The sequence below is a fragment of the Colias croceus genome, chromosome 2 (assembly GCF_905220415.1).
Source record: "Colias croceus chromosome 2, ilColCroc2.1".
NCBI classification, from domain to species: domain Eukaryota; kingdom Metazoa; phylum Arthropoda; class Insecta; order Lepidoptera; family Pieridae; genus Colias; species Colias croceus.
Window position 1 is genome coordinate 4494161 of NC_059538.1, and position 21183 is coordinate 4515343.

Below are 21183 nucleotides of genomic sequence, written 5' to 3' on the forward strand. Positions count from 1 at the left end.
GAGAAGTCACGGCACACCACTATACTAGGTATATACAGAAAACAAAAAGCTGCCTAGAGACAAGTTCAGAACAATGTTATGCAAAATTGTAATTAAATATGACCAGGTTTACATAGACTGTATATATTTTTACATGTACCTAGCAGTACCTACTGTATAATGTGGTCGTTATTTCTATCTTGTCATTATATAAATAAATAGAAAACAGACAGTTTCTTTACATTTGAAAGGTGATGTCTCTTTTATGGAGTTATTGGGAGTTATTCAACATAATAAGAAAAAAATCCTATGAAGTAAGAACATTCGATCGTTTTGGGAACGTCGATGCACTTGACAAAGTAAATACGTTCAGAATAATAATCTTAAAATTGTCTATTTCTAAATCTATTTTACGCACTACTGTTACATATAATTTCATAATTCCATAAAAGCTACAAGACACGGTTTTACAATGGAGACAGTAAGCTATGAGTTATTCAGTAACAGTATAAAATTTATCAACGTCACGATTAAGACATTCAAAAGTGTCTCTGGAGACAACTCATCAAGCTTGAAGGGGAAGATTATAGCATGAAAGAGCTCAACAATACTCTTTTAATTTGTCATTATGCAGCAATAAAAACATCATAAATGAGAGCTACAAAAAAGTTCAGGGCTAACAAAAACCGCGCGCTGGGGCGAAATTCGCAAATCATGCCGACATAATGATGGCCGCTTGAAAAAAATTTAAATATCAAAAGGCCGGACGGGGCACGGTAATGGTTTAAAGTCATTTTTCATTCGAGTCATCCGTGAATCAGAAATGAAAACGGTAGCCATCGGCTCCGCTTCCATTACGCGGCTGACGACTCTACGCTCGATTACAATTTCGGAGGTACATTTTCCAATTATAGAATAACATTTATTTTTAACTAACTCCCATCATTTTGTTCGCATTTTCATAACACTTTGACGCCCTGTCTCTACTTTCTCTCATATAGCGTATCTATTTTGGGCAATAATCTGTATTATCTCGCTAAATTTGAAAACGATTGGCTGTCGAGTTTGGCGGTGAAAGCATATCCGCCGAATCGCTACATTCGTATTTAATCTCGTTAATCATAATTATGTAACACGTCGATGCATAAAGATTATGTTAGATAATTCATTGTGTGTATCAGGGTTTGAACAATCGAATAGAGCAAAATAAGCGGTTTTATATCAAATATTTCCTTTTAACTACCTACCTAAGTAACTAATTCTAGTGTATTAATTTCATTTTTATCTTGTATATAACAACAGTATGTGTATAATAATATATCAACGACTTAATTTAGATAAATTGAAAACCAGGGAGTTTTAGACTATACAAAAAAGGTAACGTTGCATATATATTTAACTTCTCATAAAATGCGAGGTAGCAATGAAAGAAATATATTTATAAAAACGTATATTTACAATCCACATTGTACATTAGAAAGTTTATTCTACTAATCCATACACATTACTTATTTTTCCTCTTCTTAGTGTAAGTATCGACGGGCGGCAAACCACTGTCAAACTCGCTAGCTGTGTGCATCGAACTCTGTTTATTGGCTATTCTGTTCGCGAAAGCGCCCGGCTTCATTTTAGGGAATCTGTAAGGTATTTAATGTCATTAGCCAACTAGAGCTGAAAGATATATATCAATTTTATAAGGTTCTAATATGACGAATGAATAAAATACAATTGAATTAATGGATTAAAAACATCATAGTACAATCAACAAAAATTGTAGGTATACCTAATCTACAAATTGAAAAAGCTCAATAAAGGAAAAAATATCCGATATAGAATATCTATTAATTATGAAAAGTAATAGCTTTATAACTGTCAAAATGGTTATCGTTGCTGACTGTACCTGCTTGACATTACTAATGTAATTAGTCAATCAAATATTGGACTATTGAACATTGAATGAACTTCAAATCTTGGCTAACCAGGATAGTATCTACGTATTATATACAAAATACGTAACAAAACAGAACATACCCTGGTCTCTTCTTCTGCTCCTCATCCTTCACAGTCAATCTGTTCATAGGTTTTTCCCTCATTAGTTTAGGATCAGACCTCGCACGTTTCGCAAGGGCCGCCGGAGTCTCGCGTAGAGCGAAGGCTTTTGCCGCGTGCCCTAGATGTAAGTGCCTTGCGTCAAGATAGGGCCTTACTTCGCGGGGATAGCCCGAGTAGAAACGCACCCAGGATGTGAACGCTATGAACGGAAATAGTATAGATTTTTTATATTTTTATTCTTATATAAATTGAATGCCAAAAACTGCGACTGTAAAGCGCAAAATGCAAGTGTCTTGCATCTAGATAAGGCCATACGTCGCGGTTATAGATGCAATAGAAATGCCGGACTCAGTTCTATAATAAATTTAAGTTTCAAATAATGTTTAGCGCCCTCAAAACTAATTAGTAATTACTTTTTATGAGTATGAGGTATACTGCTTTTTTAATATAGGAATAAATAAATATGTATATATAAACATGGAATAAAAACAATAATGTTGAGGAAAATTTTGCGTGGAAACGGACCTGCGTTACTGTTTAAGATTCTACAGTTTGTAATATTTATATATTACAATATTAATTACTTTAGTATAATGAAGACATTTGAAATTAAAATAAATAAAAAAAAATTATATTCCGTATACAAAAACAGTTCAGGATCTTGGATTATGATTACCTACATGAGGATAATAATATTATGTATCCATTTTTTACATTACCTAATTAAAACAGTTAAATATAATTTGTAATAAACACTTCAACCCACCTGATAGGCTGAATATTGAAGATATATAAGAGAAGTAATTTGTAATAACAACTTAAAGTTAATATAAATAAATAAAAGTTAATACAATATATTGAACGAATGCGCGTTATGCTTCAGCTTCGCCTGCATCTCGATGGCTGCACGCATGCTGAGTTCGGCGCTTCTAGAAGCTTCTAGAACCTTCCCACTCCTCCTACTAACGCAACCTTATTGCACAATACTCACCTCTGCTAGCCCGTGCCAGCCAATCCTTAGACGAATGTGCGGTGTGCTCCAGCTTCGCCTGTACCGCGATGGCCGCGCGTTGTATGCTCGCCGCGCTTGGCGCAACCGTCCGTAAAGCTTCTAGTACCTTCGACTCGTCCGATTGGCGCAACCTTATTAAAAACAATGTTAGCTTTATTTATTTGACCTATTCGAATGTCATCTAACTTTCTTAGATCATTAAAACAGAAATTATGATGGATACGATCTAGTTTATTTGTTTATTTCATTAAAGACTTTAATATCCTAATTGTTATTACTTTCTTCCCCACCAAAATGGGGGTAAGTATACATCAAATGGAATATATAAGGAATCATTCGATTACGATATAAGGACTTAATTAAATACGAACCTGATCCTTTTCTGTTCCAAATGCCTAACAAACTCAGTTTCACTCGGCAGTAGGAACATAACGGCAGCGCCAACCTGAGCTGCTCGGCCTGTACGTCCGACCCTATTAATGCAAATAATAATGAATCTTCACTGATATTTTTAAGACAAAATATCGGATTTTTAAATGATAAATCGAATAGCGTTTGCTCAATAACTATTTATTTTTAAAATTAAAATCAATAAACAAATTGTCTCGCGTTTCTTAGCTTAGTAGTATGTCACCCACCTGTGCACGTAGTCCGTAGCCGAGGCGGGGGCGCAGTATTGTAATACAAGATCCACGCGTGGGACATCTATTCCTCTTGCTGCTACATCCTAAATATGAAAAATAAAATTGCTATTCCTATTGGAACTGTGAGTATCGACTAGACAAGAATCTATACTTAATATTATAAAGCTGAAGAGTTTGTTTGTTTGAACGCGCTAATCTCAGGAACTACTGGTCTGATTTGAAAAATTCTTTCAGTGTTAGATAGCCCATTTATCGAGGAAGGCTATAGGTTATATATGATCACGCTAAGACCAACAGGAGGGGAGCACTGCGGGTAAATTATAGTCTCGTCATAAATTGTTTTTTTGCGTTCGAGATTTCAATAAATTCATCGAAAGAACAGAGTAAGATTTCTAGCAAGACCTATAATTTCAAATAATAATGTATTATTTATCTACTTTATATATTTTTAAAATCATACATTAATAGTCGACAATCGTGGTAAGCATTGTTCTTATTCTTCAATAGGCCGTAATCTAATAAAAAATACGTGTTATATCAATCAATTTCATCATTTATGTAACACATTGATGAGAAATAATAAAATTTTCATTGTGGCGTGACATAATTTTGAATTACAAACATTAATTATTATAAGTCGATACAATGTATTCACGTGTTAAACTTTTTGCAGATAAGATATACGTGTACATATTATACACAACACTATTGTAATGTTTTCATAATACATTAAAATTTAGATTACCAACGATAATTAATCCATAAAGGCCACTCAATAAAAGCTTTATACGGTGTAATAGGAAACCAGGCGGTAGTAGCACCCTGCTGTGATCGAGATTGGAGAGATATCATTTTTTATTACATTTTTTTCTTTATTCTCAAGTACAAAATTGTAAAACTCATATTGTACTATGCAAATTACTTTATAATAACCGTCAAATTGAGAAATTTTACGTTTTCCTCACATTTTTTTTTTCTTCATATAAAACGCAGTCATCAACGAACTAATTTAAAATAAGCACATAATATTCTATACCTAGAAATTATTTATAGTCCTTTTCACGTAGGATGATTCCTGTGACACTTCGTCGTGTTCCGATTTACGTATTTTATGTTTAAAACGCCAAAATAATTTTAGTGCATAGTATTTTTATTTTATGGCGACATTATTACCAAAAATATAAAAATGAAACATCATATGCATATAAATCAAAAACAGTATTGTTTAGTTTAATATAATGAAAAATAAAATAAAATAACACAAAAATATAATACATACGCAATTCGTGTACATGAAATGGATCGTTGAAAAATCATAGAGTTGGAAAAAATATAATCGGCGCCCATCTTGTGATCGTTTGTCAATCGAGTCAATCGTCTGTACGAGTGCGTCAGCTTTGTATACAAGTTGCATTTTTATATTGATAATTAATTTACGTGATATTCTGTTATTGTTACTAATTGTTATTGTTGACTTTTTTTTTGCTGTTGTTTGCTAAGTTTCCTTAGTTAATTGTTGGCGAAATGCCCAAAAAACTAATTTTGGTACTTTATTCAAATCGATTTCATTTCCATATAAAATATTATCGATTATCGGAAATAATTGATATGATTTCAGTAAAGACATCTATCTCTACACGTGTCAAAAATCGATGTGTCACAGAAATCATCTTAGGTGGAAAGGACTATAAATATGAATGTAGTGTAACAACAATTATCTATACTTATTGTGAAAAATTGCATTATTTTTAACGTACAACAATACGAAACTTTATCAATAAAATTATATATCTTTTATAATTTATTATATTTTTTACATATTTAATTATTTACGCACGAAATTAGCAGAAATCATATCTGGACAGACTTTGTTATAAGTTAATGAACTAGTTTTATTATTATAACCTTTTATTATTATTTTAAATGAAACTTCTTTAGGCGCGCTGAAAGTAAAATTTCAAGATCGCGTCAAGGTAATACCGTCACGTCATGAGTAAGGCGACGATTCTGCTACCTTCGAATCTTGACAAAGAAGTTTCACTTCAGACACGTGTGCTCGGCACACACGTCCTTTTTTTAATCCAACTTACCGTACAAAACAGCACTCCTCTTCTCGCAGTACGGAATTGCTTGAAGACCTCCATTCGTTGCTCATGCGGCATAGAACCGTGCAAACTGAACACATCCACATCCATCTGCATGAGGCCTCCTTCGGATGGAGCTTCGTAGTCAATTTCGAATTCAGAACCTGAATCGTCTGATGACTCCTTTATAAAAAAATATGTGATGAAATAAAACACGTTTTTTTTTATAAAAACTCAATTCACCTGCGGAAATATTTTCACTTTATTTACCTTTTCATCCTCATCGTCACCTTCCGTTTTCCTCTTTTTAGCTTTGATATCATTTTTAAGTTTCTTTTGTTTACGTTTTTTAACGTCTTTTCCAGTAAGGACAGTTTCTATTAGTTCTGAAAAATAGTCAACCATCTCCAATGTCGCCATGAACACAATCATTTTCCCGCCTTTTTTATTTAGTATGCAATGTTCTACGATAAGAGAACATAAAGAGACAAGTCTCAACTTCATGGGCACGACTAGGAAGGTTTGGTTAACAGTCGCTGGTAGAACAAGTTCATCTTCAACAATAGCTGTTTTTAGAGCATTTTCAAACATACTAATCTGTGGCTCTGCTATTTCTTCCTTTTCATCTTCTTCCTCTTTTGCTTCTTCAACATTATTTTTAGTATTGATTTCTTTTTGTACTTTAAAGTACTCGTAATCAGAGTCACTGTCGCTGTCATCATCTTTGTCATTGCTCATTTTACTTTGATTTTCGTTACTTTCACCCTTAACTTCATCTTTCTTAAATATATCAGGATGATTGGCACCGTTAAACGCTTTAAGACCTATAAAAAAAACAATTATTATAAGATTAACATAATAATTTAAGATAGTCAACTCTAATACATGATAGTCAATACATGCCTCCTCTACTTTTGACTGTCGTATCTTCCTTTTTCGTAGCTGATTCGTTATTATTTTCTTTACTTTCTTCAATGATGGCTGGGGCTGGTTTATTCTTTTTGTCATTCGTAATTTGCTCGTTAATTTTTGTATCTTTTTGTTCATTAGATGGTTTGAGTGAATCAGCTACAAGTGCTTTTCCATCCGAAGTGTCGACAAAAACGGGTTCTTTCATTGTTATTCCAGCCAAGTTTTCAACGGCCTAAGCATTAACATTATTACATTATAATATGTATATCAAAAAATTCAATTTAACTATCTCTAATTTTTTACCTTAGTTAAAGTTGCCGACAGTAAAATGGTTTGTCTCTCTTTAGATATAAATATATCAGTCAAAGGATGTTTTGAAACAGTTTCCTCCTTATTTGTATCGTCGTTTAAGCTTTCGTCTTTTTCTGGTGGACCTTTTATAATGCTCTGTTTGACTAATGCCATAGGATCATATGTAGCGTTCTTTTTATGGTCTTCGATAGCTTTAACTATTGCCGCCACATCTTTTTCATAACCCATATCTAATAATCTATCTGCCTCGTCTAATATTAAACATCTAAAATGTTAACAAGTAATCATAAAGATATTGTAAACGAAAAAAAATCTTTTCAAAGAAATTTTATTCCAAATTTTAGTTTCTTACCCGGTTTTAGCAAAATTTAAAGAATGCGTATGCCTTAAGTGATCATTTATTCGACCTGGGGTACCTACTAATATATTCAGGCCTTTCCTTAACCTGGCCTTTTCAGCTTTTCTCTTTTGTCCCCCACTGAGCAGTCCAGGGACAATCCATATGAATGGCTAAAATTTTATGATATTCATTAAACCTTGTATGAATTTAAAAGCTTTCATGTACGTTGGTTTTAATTTTTATTTTTACATGATATTTACATCCACCTTGAGATTTTTTTATTATTATTTCTTGTTAAGTTAATTATTCATTTTCAACAAACAAGAAGCCTGAATTGTAACATCAAGTCGCAATGGAAATGGAATAATTAAACATATTGTAGTAACACCTAATCAACATGCTACAAATCCATACATTTTTATTTTGTTCATTTTGCTACATTATTTTGATGTAATATTTACTTCAAATGGAGCATAAAAACAGAACTTGTGGGTGAAAATGAGGTTTACTAGTTTTTTATTTTTCACTCACAAAGAAAACAAAGTAATGTCTATAATTTTAATGAGTCAAGTGCAACTAAGTATCATTTAGTTGCTAATTGAAAAGCTACTTAAATGTAAACAGCTAATTGCATTAAAATACATTATTAAACTAACATGCAGTAATTCCTATATAGGACAAAATCTGAATGCTACACTCATTTTGAAAATACAAAAAAAAATTAAGAAATAATTATTTTAAACTGCAATAAAAAAAACACAATAAATATAGTATATGTATTATGGGTTTAAAAATATTAATATAGATAATATACAAACCTTAGTAAGCTTAACAAATAATTCATATGTTTGCACGGCAAGTTCTCTAGTGGGAACAACAACTACCGCTCTGACACCATCATGTCTATTTATTTTAGGCCTTATAGCTTGCAAACCTTCAATTACTGGCAATGCATATGCTAAAGTTTTTCCCGAACCTGTTTGAGACCTATTATAAAAAATAATACATAGAATTTTTTGTATATTTGACTCTGTGACTTTGGAATTAAGTACAACATATTAAAAGAAATGAGTAAGCAGTAATAAAGGAAGTATACATTTACTTTTATAAATTAAGATAATTTTAATTGAATGAGGGCAAATAAAAAATAGTTCTACTATATATAATATAAATTATCACATAATTTAAAGCATGACATCCTCGCTTTTATCCCCATGGTGCATCTTTATTTAATTTCAACTTTTAACTCTATTTCAACACTTTAAGGGAGGGCACTTTATATACAACTAAAGAAGGGATATAATTTAAATACCAACTAACATAAATACCTGATTAAAACATCTCTTCCTTGTAAAATAATAGGTATTGCTTTCTGTTGTACTGTCATTAACTCACTCAAGTTCAAATTTTGTTTCAGATTTGCAATGCTATGGGGATGAATATTTAAGTCGGCAAATGTTGTTCCAGCAAACACTTTTTCTACAACAGGCTTTACTGCTCTCTGGCCAATTCGAGGGACGTCTGGGTTATTTTTAAATAGTGATGATATCCAGCCTCCGCTCCTTTGTTTTTGTTTTATAACCATCTCATCGGTCACTTCTTGGTAATTTTTCCCTTGAAACTTTCCTTTGTTTTCAGCGAGGTCACGTAAATTTGTCTCCAGATTATTTCCTTTTTTAACAGGGCTCTCAGTTGGTTTTTCAAACTTTGATGCAGAATTGTCCATATATTGATTGGTAAATTTTTTAGGAATAGCATTTTGTGGACGTTTTCTCGCCATTATCTTCCCCGAATAGTTTGGTTTAGAAACAAACTTATATTCACCAACATTCTTTTGAATTGGCCTACCTTTAACATTATTTTTCTGAAACAACACAATAAGTTAGTATAATATGGTAAGACACGGTTCACGGTAGCGCAAATTAATTTTATATACTTTTTTAGTAGTGGTGATATTTAGTTGTAAATCTTCCATTTTATGTGAATAAAGTACACAATTTCGATAACATCAAAAAAGAGGTTATATGCACGCTGTGACACTTTGTTTACAAATTCACCCACTGCATGAATGTGTCAATTTTGACAACTGCTTGACATTTGACATTAAGTTTGACTTCATCTGCGTTCCTATCATCGCAGTAGCCTTGCACATGTGCTCTTGGTACCTACTTTTAATTTTTTTATTCATGACAATTAAATTTTGTAGCATGTTTTTCGTTCACACTATACTACATATATTATGACTACGTGCTGTACTTGACATATTTCGCCAGTTGGAACTTGGAGCCCGTAGATCGCAGCTTCACTCGCGTGGTACCTGGGCAAAAGGAGCCCAATACCCAGCTACCGCGCAAATTCAGACTATAGTACCTAAGGGCGTATTCAGAAAGAAAGCTTGAAACTTATAAGCGCTTATAAGCGCTTATCGGCGCTTGTCAGCGCTGGTAACCTGCGCAGGAAAATATATGAACATGCGCCTATAAGCGCTGATCGGCGCCGACAAGTTCCGACAAGCTTCAACAATGCTGGTGGCTGCCATATAAAATTTGTTTTGGTCTGCTTCAACCTGCTTCCTTTGTGTAGAACGAACCAGCATTGACAAGCGCCGATAAGCGCTTACAAGTTTCAAGCTTTCTTTCTGAATACGCCGTAATTAAGTAATTAATGTAAGTATATGTACCTATCAAATTCATCATCATTCATTCATTCATCGTTGTACCCACAGAACTATATCGAGATAGAAGGAAAGAGTGTATGTACCTCGCGTGGCAAAAAGACGATTAATCATCGTCTTTGCTCGCCACGATGCTCAGTCCGCTCTCGACCGCTCTACGTGTGTGACGTACTAATGCAAACAGAAAATGACCCCGTGCTCGATAACTAACTGTGCGAACACCACCAAAAAAGTTAAAGGTGTCAATAAAAATATTTCCTTTCACCTGTAAGTACTTTTTGCCCTAAAATATCTGTTATCTTCTAATATATAAAAATCAATGCCACTTTTCGTTGTAATTCCATAACTCGAGAACGGCTGAACCGATTTCGATAATTCTTTTTTTATTATATTCCTTGAAGTACGAGGATGGTTCTTATGTAGAGAAAACGTTAATATGTACCACGGGCGAAGCCGGGGCGGACCGCTAGTTACTTATAAAACAATTTATTTTTGTGCTCCGTATTAATTTAATGTAAATGGTAACGGAATGATGCAACTTTTCCATTACGGTTTTAATTTTACACGCCAGACTGGACATGCATTGAAAACTAGCAATGAAAATAAAACATTCCAAACTGTCGAAACGCGGTAAAGGTTGATTTCTCATTTTTCTGTCAAAAATAAGCATATAGAGTTGTACCCCACGATTTTCAATGCCGATTTCTTAGTCGATTCAAATCGATACCTATTGAAAACAGAAAAATGATAATTATTTTTTAATCCTATAATAGTAATTATTGTTAGGCATGTCGATGGTTTAAAATATATTTACTATATTATACTTATTGCAAATTTGTTTCAGTTTTACAAAAGATTCTCTTGTCTTCTCATTTTCACGAAGATTCGTTTACTGGCCCATCAAAGTTTCGGCGAATAATGTTAAGTGGCTGAGGAGTTCCTTCCGTCTCCATCATTCCTGGTGTCGTATCTTCCTTTTTCGTAGCTGATTCGTTATTATTTTGTTTACTTTCTTCAATAATGGCTGGGGCTGGTTTATTCTTTTTGTCATTCGTAATTTGCTCGTTAATTTTTGTATCTTTTTGTTCATTAGTTGGTTTGAGTGAATCAGCTACAATTGCTTTTCCATCCGAAGTGTCGACAAAAACGGGTTCTTTCATTGTTATTCCAGCCAAGTTTTCAACGGCCTAAGCATTAACATTATTACATTATTTAAGTAAATTTTTAATATAAAAAATTCAATTTAACTGTCTCTTATTTTTTACCTTAGTTAAAGTTGCCGACAGTAAAATGGTTTGTCTTTCTTTAGATATAAATATATCAGTCAAAGGATGTTTTGAAACAGTTTCCTCCTTATTTGTATCGTCGTTTAAACTTTCGTCTTTTTCTGGTGGACCTTTTATAATGCTCTGTTTGACTAATGCCATAGGATCATATGTAGCGTTCTTTTTATGGTCTTCGATAGCTTTAACTATTGCCGCCACATCTTTTTCATAACCCATATCTAATAATCTATCTGCCTCGTCTAATATTAAACATCTAAAATGTTAACAAGTAATCATAAAGATATTGTAAACGAAAAAAAAAAATTTTTTCAAAGAAATTTTATTCCAAATTTTAGTTTCTTACCCGCTTTTAGCAAAATTTAAAGAATGCGTATGCCTTAAGTGATCATTTATTCGACCTGGGGTACCTACTAATATATTCAGGCCTTTCCTTAACCTGGCCTTTTCAGCTTTTCTCTTTTGTCCCCCACTGAGCAGTCCAGGGACAATCCATATGAATGGCTAAAATTTATTGATATTGGTTAAACCTTGTTTGAATTTAAAAGCTTTCATGAATCTTGGTTTTAATTTTAATTTTTACATGATATTTACATCCACCTTGAGATTTTTTTATTATTATTTCTTGTTAAGTTAATTATTCATTTTCAACAAACAAGAAGCCTGAATTGTAACATCAAGTCGCAATGGAAATGGAATAATTAAACATATTGTAGTAACACCTAATCAACATGCTACAAATCCATACATTTTTATTTTGTTCATTTTGCTACATTATTTTGATGTAATGTTTACTTCAAATGGAGCATAAAAACAGAACTTGTGGGTGAAAATGAGGTTTACTAGTTTTTTATTTTTCACTCACAAAGAAAACAAAGTAATGTCTATAATTTTAATGAGTCAAGTGCAACTAAGTATCATTTAGTTGCTAATTGAAAAGCTACTTAAATGTAAACAGCTAATTGCATTAAAATACATTATTAAACTAACATGCAGTAATTCCTATATAGGACAAAATCTGAATGCTACACTCATTTTGAAAATACAAAAAAAAATTAAGAAATAATTATTTTAAACTGCAATAAAAAAAACACAATAAATATAGTATATGTATTATGGGTTTAAAAATATTAATATAGATAATATACAAACCTTAGTAAGCTTAACAAATAATTCATATGTTTGCACGGCAAGTTCTCTAGTGGGAACAACAACTACCGCTCTGACACCATCATGTCTATTTATTTTAGGCCTTATAGCTTGCAAACCTTCAATTACTGGCAATGCATATGCTAAAGTTTTTCCCGAACCTGTTTGTGACCTATTATAAAAAATAATACATAGATTTATTTGTGTATTTGACTCTGTGACTTTGGAATTAAGTACAACATATTAAAAGAAACGAGTAAGCAGTAATAAAGTAAGTATACATTTACTTTTATAAATTAAGATAATTTTAATTGAATGAGGGCAAATGAATAATAGTTTTACTATATATAATATAAATTATCACATAATTTAAAGCATGACATCCTCACTCTTATCCCCATCTTATTTAATTTCAACTTTTAACTCTATTTCAACACTTTAAGGGCTTATATAAAATTAAAGAAGGGATATAACTTAAATACCAACTAACATAAATACCTGATTAAAACATCTCTTCCTTGTAAAATAATAGGTATTGCTTTCTGTTGTACTGTCATTAACTCACTCAAGTTCAAATTTTGTTTAAGATTTGCAATGCTATGGGGATGAATGTTTAAGTCGGCAAATGTTGTTCCCGCAAACACTTTTTCTACAACAGGCTTTACTGCTCTCTGGCCAATTCGAGGGACGTCTGGGTTATTTTTAAATAGTGATGATATCCAGCCTCCGCTCCTTTGTTTTTGTTTTATAACCATCTCATCGGTCACTTCTTGGTAATTTTTCCCTTGAAACTTTCCTTTGTTTTCAGCGAGGTCACGTAAATTTGTCTCCAGATTATTTCCTTTTTTAACAGGGCTCTCAGTTGGTTTTTCAAACTTTGATGCAGAATTGTCCGTATATTGATTGGTAAATTTTTTAGGAATAGCATTTTGTGGACGTTTTCTCGCCATTATCTTCCCCGAATAGTTTGGCTTAGAAACAAACTTATATTCACCAACATTCTTTTGAATTGGCCTACCTTTAACATTATTTTTCTGAAACAACACAATAAGTCAGTATAATATGGTAAGACACGGTTCACGGTAGCGCAAATTAATTTTGTATATACTTTTTTAGTAGTGGTGATATTTAGTTGTAAATCTTCCATTTTATGTGAATAAAGTACACAATTTCGATTCAGAACATCAAAAAAGAGGTTATATGCACGCTGTGACACTTTGTTTACAAATTCACCCACTGCATGAATGTGTCAATTTTGACAACTGCTTGACATTTGACATTAAGTTTGACTTCATCTGCGTTCCTATCATCGCAGTAGCCTTACACATGTGCTCTTGGTACCTACTTTTAATTTTTTTATTCATGACAATTAAATTTTGTAGCATGTTTTTCGTTCACACTATACTACATATATTATGACTACGTGCTGTACTTGACATATTTCGCCAGTTGGAACTTGGAGCCCGTAGACCGCAGCTTCACTCGCGTGGTACCTGGGCAAAAGGAGCCCAATGCCCAGCTACCGCGCAAATTCAGACTATAGTACCTACCTATTTAAGTAATTAATGTAAGTATATGTACCAAATTCATCATCATTCATTCATTCATCGTTGTACCAAAGTCACCTGTTTTCATACATAATATGTACCTACTTACTTACAAACTTTATTTTTGTATTAGTAGGAACCACGTAGGAACAATAAACTGCAATCGATTACATGTATGTATTTCTTACTTTAATAAATTTAGATAATTTTAATTAATGAATGTGGGCAAACTTCTTTATCACAGAATAATAATTGCTTTTTTTCGCTCTTTACAGTTTAGTGGTTTCTCAAAGCAATATTTAAAGGAGCAGTTAGGGTCTAGGGATTATCGATTAAAAGCTTACACGCGTGTTTTATGTGATGTGAACTTCAAGAGGATCACGTGCTGCCACGTGCCGACAAAACATTACTTTAAAGAATCTATAGGGTGGAATAAATATTTGTCGTTTCGAAAACCGTACATAAAACATGTAAGCCCTCGAATTATATCATGAATGGAGTCTTTAATCGGAAACAAAATCATGCGCAGTTTAAAAATAACGTACCTATGTGCAAGATTGGGTTAGATACTTAAATTTTTAGTAAAATAGTTAAGAATATTATGTAGGCACGAACTACGAAGAGAACATGTAATCTATACATAATATAATAAATCTGTAGAAGGGTCAATTCTGTACATTGAAAATATTGAAAAAATAAATACCAGGGGGTGTTACTGGATCGATACCAAACCCAAATATGTGATTAAAAAAATTTTTGTCTGTCTGTCTGTCTGTCTGTCTGTCTGTCTGTCTGTCTGTATGTGAAGGCATCACGTGAAAACTAGCGGTTCGATTTCGATGAAACTTGGTATAATTATACCTTATTATCCTGGGCGTAAAATAGGATACTTTTTATCCTGGAAAAATACGTAGAAAAAAATTAATCTTAATTTTTCAGTTTTATCTATACTTAGACGTTGTTCCGTAGAACCGCGAACACACGTTGCGTAATATTATAGGCCTAACCGTATTTGGGAATTGGGTCCAATAGATATTTATAAGATGTTATTGTCAGAGGTCTCAAAATGGAGAAATAAACCATCCACGCGAAGACCAACATCCGCGCGGACGGAGTCGCCGGTTGAAGCTAGTTAGGTAATATATGAAAAAGAGGCTATAAATCAATGATTATTTTTTTTAAAGTAAGTAGGGTCAATGTACCACTAGCTGACCAAGCGCCAATACATGACCGATATTCAAATATACGCGCCAATTAAGAAAATACGGCAGCCCCAGATGATAGTTTATTGTTTTTTCTATAAAGCAACATCATCTATAAAATAAAAACAAACCTTGCTGCCAATGGTCAGAAATATTGACAGTTTTTCAACACGAATATTTAATTAAGTAGGTGCCCCGTAAGTAATCACATTTTTTACTAAGATTTTTTTATCGGGAGTTGATTGGGAAATCTTAATTTATCTTGAATGCAATCGATTACTCTTTATATGTCTTGTTATAGGCAAAATGTTGAACCATTCTGTTATAGACTTTCGGCTTCATTTTTGGCATGAACAGTTTTTCATGATTTTTAGCGGCCTCGTTATCTTTTGGAGCAACAAAAACAATTTTTCGCCTATTGTTGACCAGTATGGTCAGCTCTTGGTTCTTTATATTTTCCTAAGAAAGACTTGCTTTGTTTTGTGCTTATACCTACCTAATTTAACAAACCATATAAGCCGTAGTTAAGTCATAGCTATATATTGCATATTTCCAAAAGCTGACCACCGTAAGATTTTTATACCGAACTTAGTTGGTCAGGTTTCGGGGCCGAGAATATTATTAACTTTGAGTTGTCCACTTGATTTCCGTGACCAAGTGGTTTGATTTCATCAACCTATTTTTATTTATTAAATAATATATTTATTTATTAAACAAAACTAATGTTCGAAGAAGGACATTTTGTCCATTTTGAAAATGGTCAACTTTTAGAGCAATGATGGTCAGATATTGGTGATCAGTGGTCAAGTAATGGTGTTTTTAGCAGAAGTAACTTTCAGAGTAGTTTTCATAAAACCTTTAAAGGTTATCAAATTTATATTAAGAACAATAGTTGCAGTGAGTATTCAATTATCTGTGTCCCAAAAATAACATTGAACGTAAAACAAATAACCCGTTTTTTATATGTAGCTAAAGATAAAACCGCTTAAATGGTCAACTAGTGGTACATCCACCCTACCTAATATTACTTGCTGTGTAGTAACTAAGTTAAAGTAATGAGTTTAAAATATTATTAGATATATTGCTTAAAATATGATACCAGCTTTTAAACTCCGAATCAGAATAATAATTATTATTATCTGTGATATTACTACTAGGTAGGTATGTAAACTGTTAGTAGGTACCTTGCTTAGTACCTTTAATTAACGCGCGTGTTACACGAAAATCAATCGCGGGAGTCAACTCTTTTAAAAAAGAAACCAATTTTAAGATTATAAGAGACGATATTTCAAAACTACAATAAATAGATACTTATATAAACAAGAAAATAAAATAAGCTCTCAAAAAATACATGGGTTTACATATAACGGATATTATGGACATTTATTACTTAATGATCCATTGATAATACCTAATTATTCCCTTCTAGATTACATGACAGAGGCATCACGGGATAGCATGTAAGTGCAAATAAAAACTTCAGCAAAGTTGCGTATGAATAAAAATCGGACACACACAAATCACAATGAATCTGATGGAAAAAATATAATCCGTACACTTAGAATTCAAACATAGTACGAACATAAGACGAGGGTCGAGCCCAGAGGTGTGAGGGCACGACGTGATTACCGCCGGCCACCCGGGACAACCCTCGCATGGGTTTATATATCGCATAGATACGAATTTTGCTGAATTCTTTTTTTTTAATCGACATGTCGTAGCATACGTAGTTGTATATGATTGACCGTTGAGACCGTTGTAAAATAAAATATTAAAAAATATAACTCCTTGTTTCTTGACCACGACTGGATATATGCTACCCCTCAGCTAGACCCGCCCTTGACCCGCCCTCAATACCTTCTAGCGACATTCATCGGACATTCAAATTTATTCATTGGCATAAACAATCAAACCACAGAATAAAACCTATTACCTATAGTATAAAGAAAATCCAGACGGCATCATAGATAAGCTTTTATGTCAATAACACAACTCATGTTAATTATTTACATACAAGCTTGCAAGTTTTACTTTTCGTTATTTTAAATAAGATTTTAAAAGCTTTAAGCGATGGCATTAAAACCCACAACATGCAAAGAGGCTATCGCGCGTTGGGAAAAGAAAACCGGTGAATCGGCTGCTGAAGCCAAAGTAATAGAACTGCAGTTCCAGTGGCCACCTATCGAGAAGATGGATGGCGCACTTTCCACTCTTGTTGCGTGCGAGTATGTTATTTTTATTATATATTATTCGATATTATGAAGAAACAAATATAAGATAAGTTTATTAATACAAAATCGCGGAAGCTAAAAAATTTAAATAAGAGCTAGCGCGCAAGACCACCTTTTGTCTCCGCAACTATTTTTTCTCTCCCATCAAATCAATGGGCTATTAAGAAATTAGAAAGTGCGCGCACGTAGCGACGCAACTCCCCATAGTTGATGGGAGAGACAAAATAGTTGCGGAGACAAAATTTGCTCTTGCGCGCTAGCTCTAAGAGCTTTTTCAGAGCTTTTTCTGAGTAGTTCAATAATCCAGGGTTCTTGTTTAAAACTTTAGTACCTATATAATGTAGCTATATAAAAAAACTACATGGCTAATTTCATACTGAAGGCGTTTTTGGAATATTTACCCGGTACGATGATAGGTAAGTACCTACTGGAAACAATTACCTACTTTGTGTTGCAGGAAGTTGAGTCTGTCATCCAACATGATAGATAAAATTGTAGGCATTGCTGGTATGAGAAGTCTTAAGATTTTATCGTTAGGAAGAAACTATATCAAGACCTTGGCTGGAATTGTAAGTTGCTTTTTTAATAATAAAAATGTTATTGTAATTAAATAGGTACATAATACCTACTTTTACGCAATTTTGTTCATCTAAAAACCGTATGTTCCGGGAGCCAGCAACAGATTTTATGACCAAGTTCCTCTCAAGCGGTAATTAGTAAAATGCATCAAAGTATAGTATTATGAAACCTCGTGAACGTCAGCTGGAACTCGGTTGGGGAGGTGAGCGGTTGTAGCCTCCCACGCACGTAGGAAAAAAAATACATTCATTCATTTCCTCTCAGCTAAAAATTTGTCAAATTGTAGCTAACCCAATATCTCAACGAAAAAAATAATCAGCTGGTTACAACATGGTGTATTATACGTCAGCTGGTGTCTCGAACATGAAAAAAAAAATATTTTCCGTGATTTCCTCTCAAACAAAAATTTACCTGATGATAGCTTATATGTAACTGTGGATAAATATATAGGTCAGGTGGCTGTATCTTGGTGGAAAAACCGTCAGCTGATACTTTGAAAGTTATTACATAGGAGTTAGACAGAAGCATCTATTGCCAATTTAAATGCATCAGCTGACTAGGTTTTCCTCAACTTATTGCTAGCTGATTTTTTATTTTTTTTATTGCATCAGTATATTAAAAATCAGCTCACAAATTTTCACCTGAGAGGAAATGACGTATGTTTAATTATTCGACATTGCGCTTTAATATAAGAGTTGAGTTGAAATAAACATTCAGTATCAATATTTTTGAAACGAATAAGTATGTAATCAAATAATTTTTTATATTTATTTATTCAAATAATTATCAATTAGCAATAAATGAACTAGTAACTCGATAAATAATATTTATTATATAAACTTGATAAAAAATGATAATGAGAATAACAATATGATTTATTCGTTTGATCGCTCTGGCTTGATGCGTCTGACGAATTATCTCTTGAGAGGAAATAATTAACCAAATTTGCACCTGGCTCCCGGACCAGTAGATCCGATCTTCACTATTATTAACCACGGTCGTTTCATTGATTTTCTTTATAGTTTCACTTAACTATCTGCTTCTTGTGTCCTGCGGGTCCTGCCTAAAAATTATTGCATTTTTTTCGTAAGGAAACAGTAGCTGATACGTTAGAAGAATTATGGATAAGTTACAATCCGATTGACAAGCTGAAAGGAATCGGTGTTATGAAGAATCTACGGGTCCTTTATATGTCCAATAATGCAGTCAAGGAATGGGTTGAATTCAATAGGTTACAAGTGGGTGTAGCACTCTACATATTGAAAATATCGTTATGATTCAAAGATTAAAAAAAAAGCTTCATTTGAATCTAACACAGTTTAGTATACAGTTTTAATTAAGCAATTCCATGCTATCCATTAAAAAATATTGTAAAATGGTTTGAAAATCCCGTATTACGAACATTTTTTTCCTATTATTTCAAATTTTGAAATGAGTATTTTTGTTCTTATTTCTAACTTGTTTTACGTTTGTCAATGTTATAGTTATAGTAGGTATAACGGTATTGGTTTTTCAGGAGTGCTCCTCTCTAAGAGATCTGGTTTTCACTGGAAATCCTCTATGTGAAAATATGGCGGACGTCGATACTTGGCGTACCCAGGCTTCCAACCGCTTGCAACAAATTACTAAACTCGATGGCATTCCTATACTGAGGGATACTGAATAGATTTTATGAACCTTATAATATACTCCTTATAATATGAATTGTTATTTTTGTCTGCTTCCAGGTACTTCTTTTTTTCATTATGTAAAATCTATACCTATTTCCATGTAGAAACAAATCTTTAGACTACCTACGATTTCGATTCGTTACCTAAATCATTTTGTAATCCAATTCGATTTTAATAAGATCTAAAAAACCTATGTAAATAACTTTATAGTTTATTGAACACATTTTTATAGACAAATACTAAAAATTAAAATCTTTTCGCTAATAGGTAGGTATGTCCACTCTCAGTTCAAGCTTAAACCATTAAGCTCGATGAAAATACATAAAAAAAGAAATCACGCATGAAATATAACAGTACAATATAGTGTTGTCCGTCCACTATTACGATTCGTCATACGTCTGAAAGCCGACGTAATAGCCTGATTAATTCGCGGCAAAAGGAAATACGAATTGGCGAGGGTCGCAATTGCCGACGGAAAAGTCCCTCACTGTAGTCGCCCAATGGCCCTGCTATTGTATTGCCTCTAATAAAATTTAATGATGTAAACGGATAGCGCGAATTTATCTAACTTCGTAGAGCCCTGAGAGACGCTCGTCGAGGGGAAATCAATTAACGACAATATATCTGTCGGAGATTGAATTATTGCTACATGATAGCTTTGAACACAACTTGAAGGGTTTTAAATTATATAGGGTAAAAAGTATTTGTCTCTTAAAGTAGACAATTAGATTATCATGCCGCTTATTGTTTTGAACATAATTATAAGAAATGAAAATGATAATATAATCATTTTAAATGCCGAATTTTGAAAATTATTTAAGTACTTTTCACAAATTTATATTCATTATGAACCTATAATAAAGACCTACCCTTTTACTTTGAAGCGAGTAAAACTATTTCTTATAAGTCATTTTATAAGTATTTAAAAGGCCATTTCATTACCCTTAGAAATTGATTTAGATACTCGGTTTAATATAAGAATCGCGTGTATCCAAAACCATAATGATATTACACCATAGGTGACATTTGAATGGCATTCAATAATTTAATGGAAGTCCGACCATTGTGTGCTTTTGGTAATGGGCCGATAATTGTTCGCCCAAACAGAAATAACTCTGTTAATCACAATGAAAGTCGCACCTTCCCTACATATTTGAGTGCTTGAGTGCCGGCGGTCATTATTTAATTATTTACATGACAATCGACCCAATTTTGATTTCTATTTGACATTTCGATTACATACCGTATTGCCGCCGGCGAGCGGCATTTTGTGACATCTGTCCTCGAATGTGTTACGAACTATAAAATTCAATTTCCCCAATCGGCTATCGGCACATTTATTATTCATAGACCGGTACAAAGAAGCCCGGCCACTAACAGATGTGATGTTTTACGTGAAGGAATATAGAGATCACAGCGTTATAACATGATCACTGAGGGACTTGAATTTAATATGACATTCATATCCAATAAAATTTGCTTTCGACATGACTAAATATAGCAATCTGCGAAT

At 33.0% G+C, this 21183-nt stretch overlaps 2 protein-coding genes across 3 annotated transcripts; one reads left to right on the top strand and one right to left on the bottom strand.

Moving 5' to 3' along the window:
- Positions 1-1397: 1397 nt before the first annotated feature.
- On the bottom strand, positions 1398-13661 carry LOC123703210 (probable ATP-dependent RNA helicase CG8611). 2 transcript variants are annotated; one of them, XM_045651149.1, is made up of 14 exons: positions 13550-13661; positions 13095-13100; positions 8664-9199; positions 8154-8322; positions 7348-7505; positions 6987-7260; positions 6675-6915; positions 6042-6595; positions 5778-5954; positions 3682-3770; positions 3415-3516; positions 3023-3174; positions 2011-2230; positions 1398-1616 (listed from the first exon to the last, which is right to left on the bottom strand). In XM_045651149.1, the coding sequence occupies exons 1-14, from the start codon at positions 13586-13588 to the stop codon at positions 1484-1486; spliced, it is 2850 nt and encodes a 949-aa protein (XP_045507105.1). In that variant the 5' UTR covers positions 13589-13661; the 3' UTR covers positions 1398-1483. The 2 variants fall into 2 exon arrangements, with proteins under 2 accessions (XP_045507105.1, XP_045507098.1); XM_045651142.1 differs by lacking the exons at positions 13095-13100; positions 13550-13661 and adding an exon at positions 9272-9356.
- Positions 13662-16631: 2970 nt separating this feature from the next.
- On the top strand, positions 16632-19704 carry LOC123702715 (dynein axonemal light chain 1-like). Its single transcript, XM_045650503.1, has 5 exons — positions 16632-16650; positions 17252-17415; positions 17879-17990; positions 19092-19238; positions 19517-19704. The coding sequence occupies exons 2-5, from the start codon at positions 17261-17263 to the stop codon at positions 19664-19666; spliced, it is 564 nt and encodes a 187-aa protein (XP_045506459.1). The 5' UTR covers positions 16632-16650; positions 17252-17260; the 3' UTR covers positions 19667-19704.
- Positions 19705-21183: the final 1479 nt, after the last annotated feature.

Coding starts and splice junctions, on each gene's coding strand:
- LOC123703210 (XM_045651149.1), bottom strand. CDS start 13,588: ATGGAAGATTTACAACTAAATATCACCACTACTAAAAAA. Junction 8,323..8,663: donor GGAAGAGATGTTTTAATCAG/GTATTTATGTTA, acceptor TTTTTATAATAG/GTCTCAAACAGGTTCGGGAA. Junction 3,771..5,777: donor GAGGAGTGCTGTTTTGTACG/GTAAGTTGGATT, acceptor TTTCATATTTAG/GATGTAGCAGCAAGAGGAAT.
- LOC123702715 (XM_045650503.1), top strand. CDS start 17,261: ATGGCATTAAAACCCACAACATGCAAAGAGGCTATCGCGCGTTGGGAA. Junction 17,416..17,878: donor TCCACTCTTGTTGCGTGCGA/GTATGTTATTTT, acceptor TTTGTGTTGCAG/GAAGTTGAGTCTGTCATCCA. Junction 17,991..19,091: donor TCAAGACCTTGGCTGGAATT/GTAAGTTGCTTT, acceptor TTTTTTCGTAAG/GAAACAGTAGCTGATACGTT.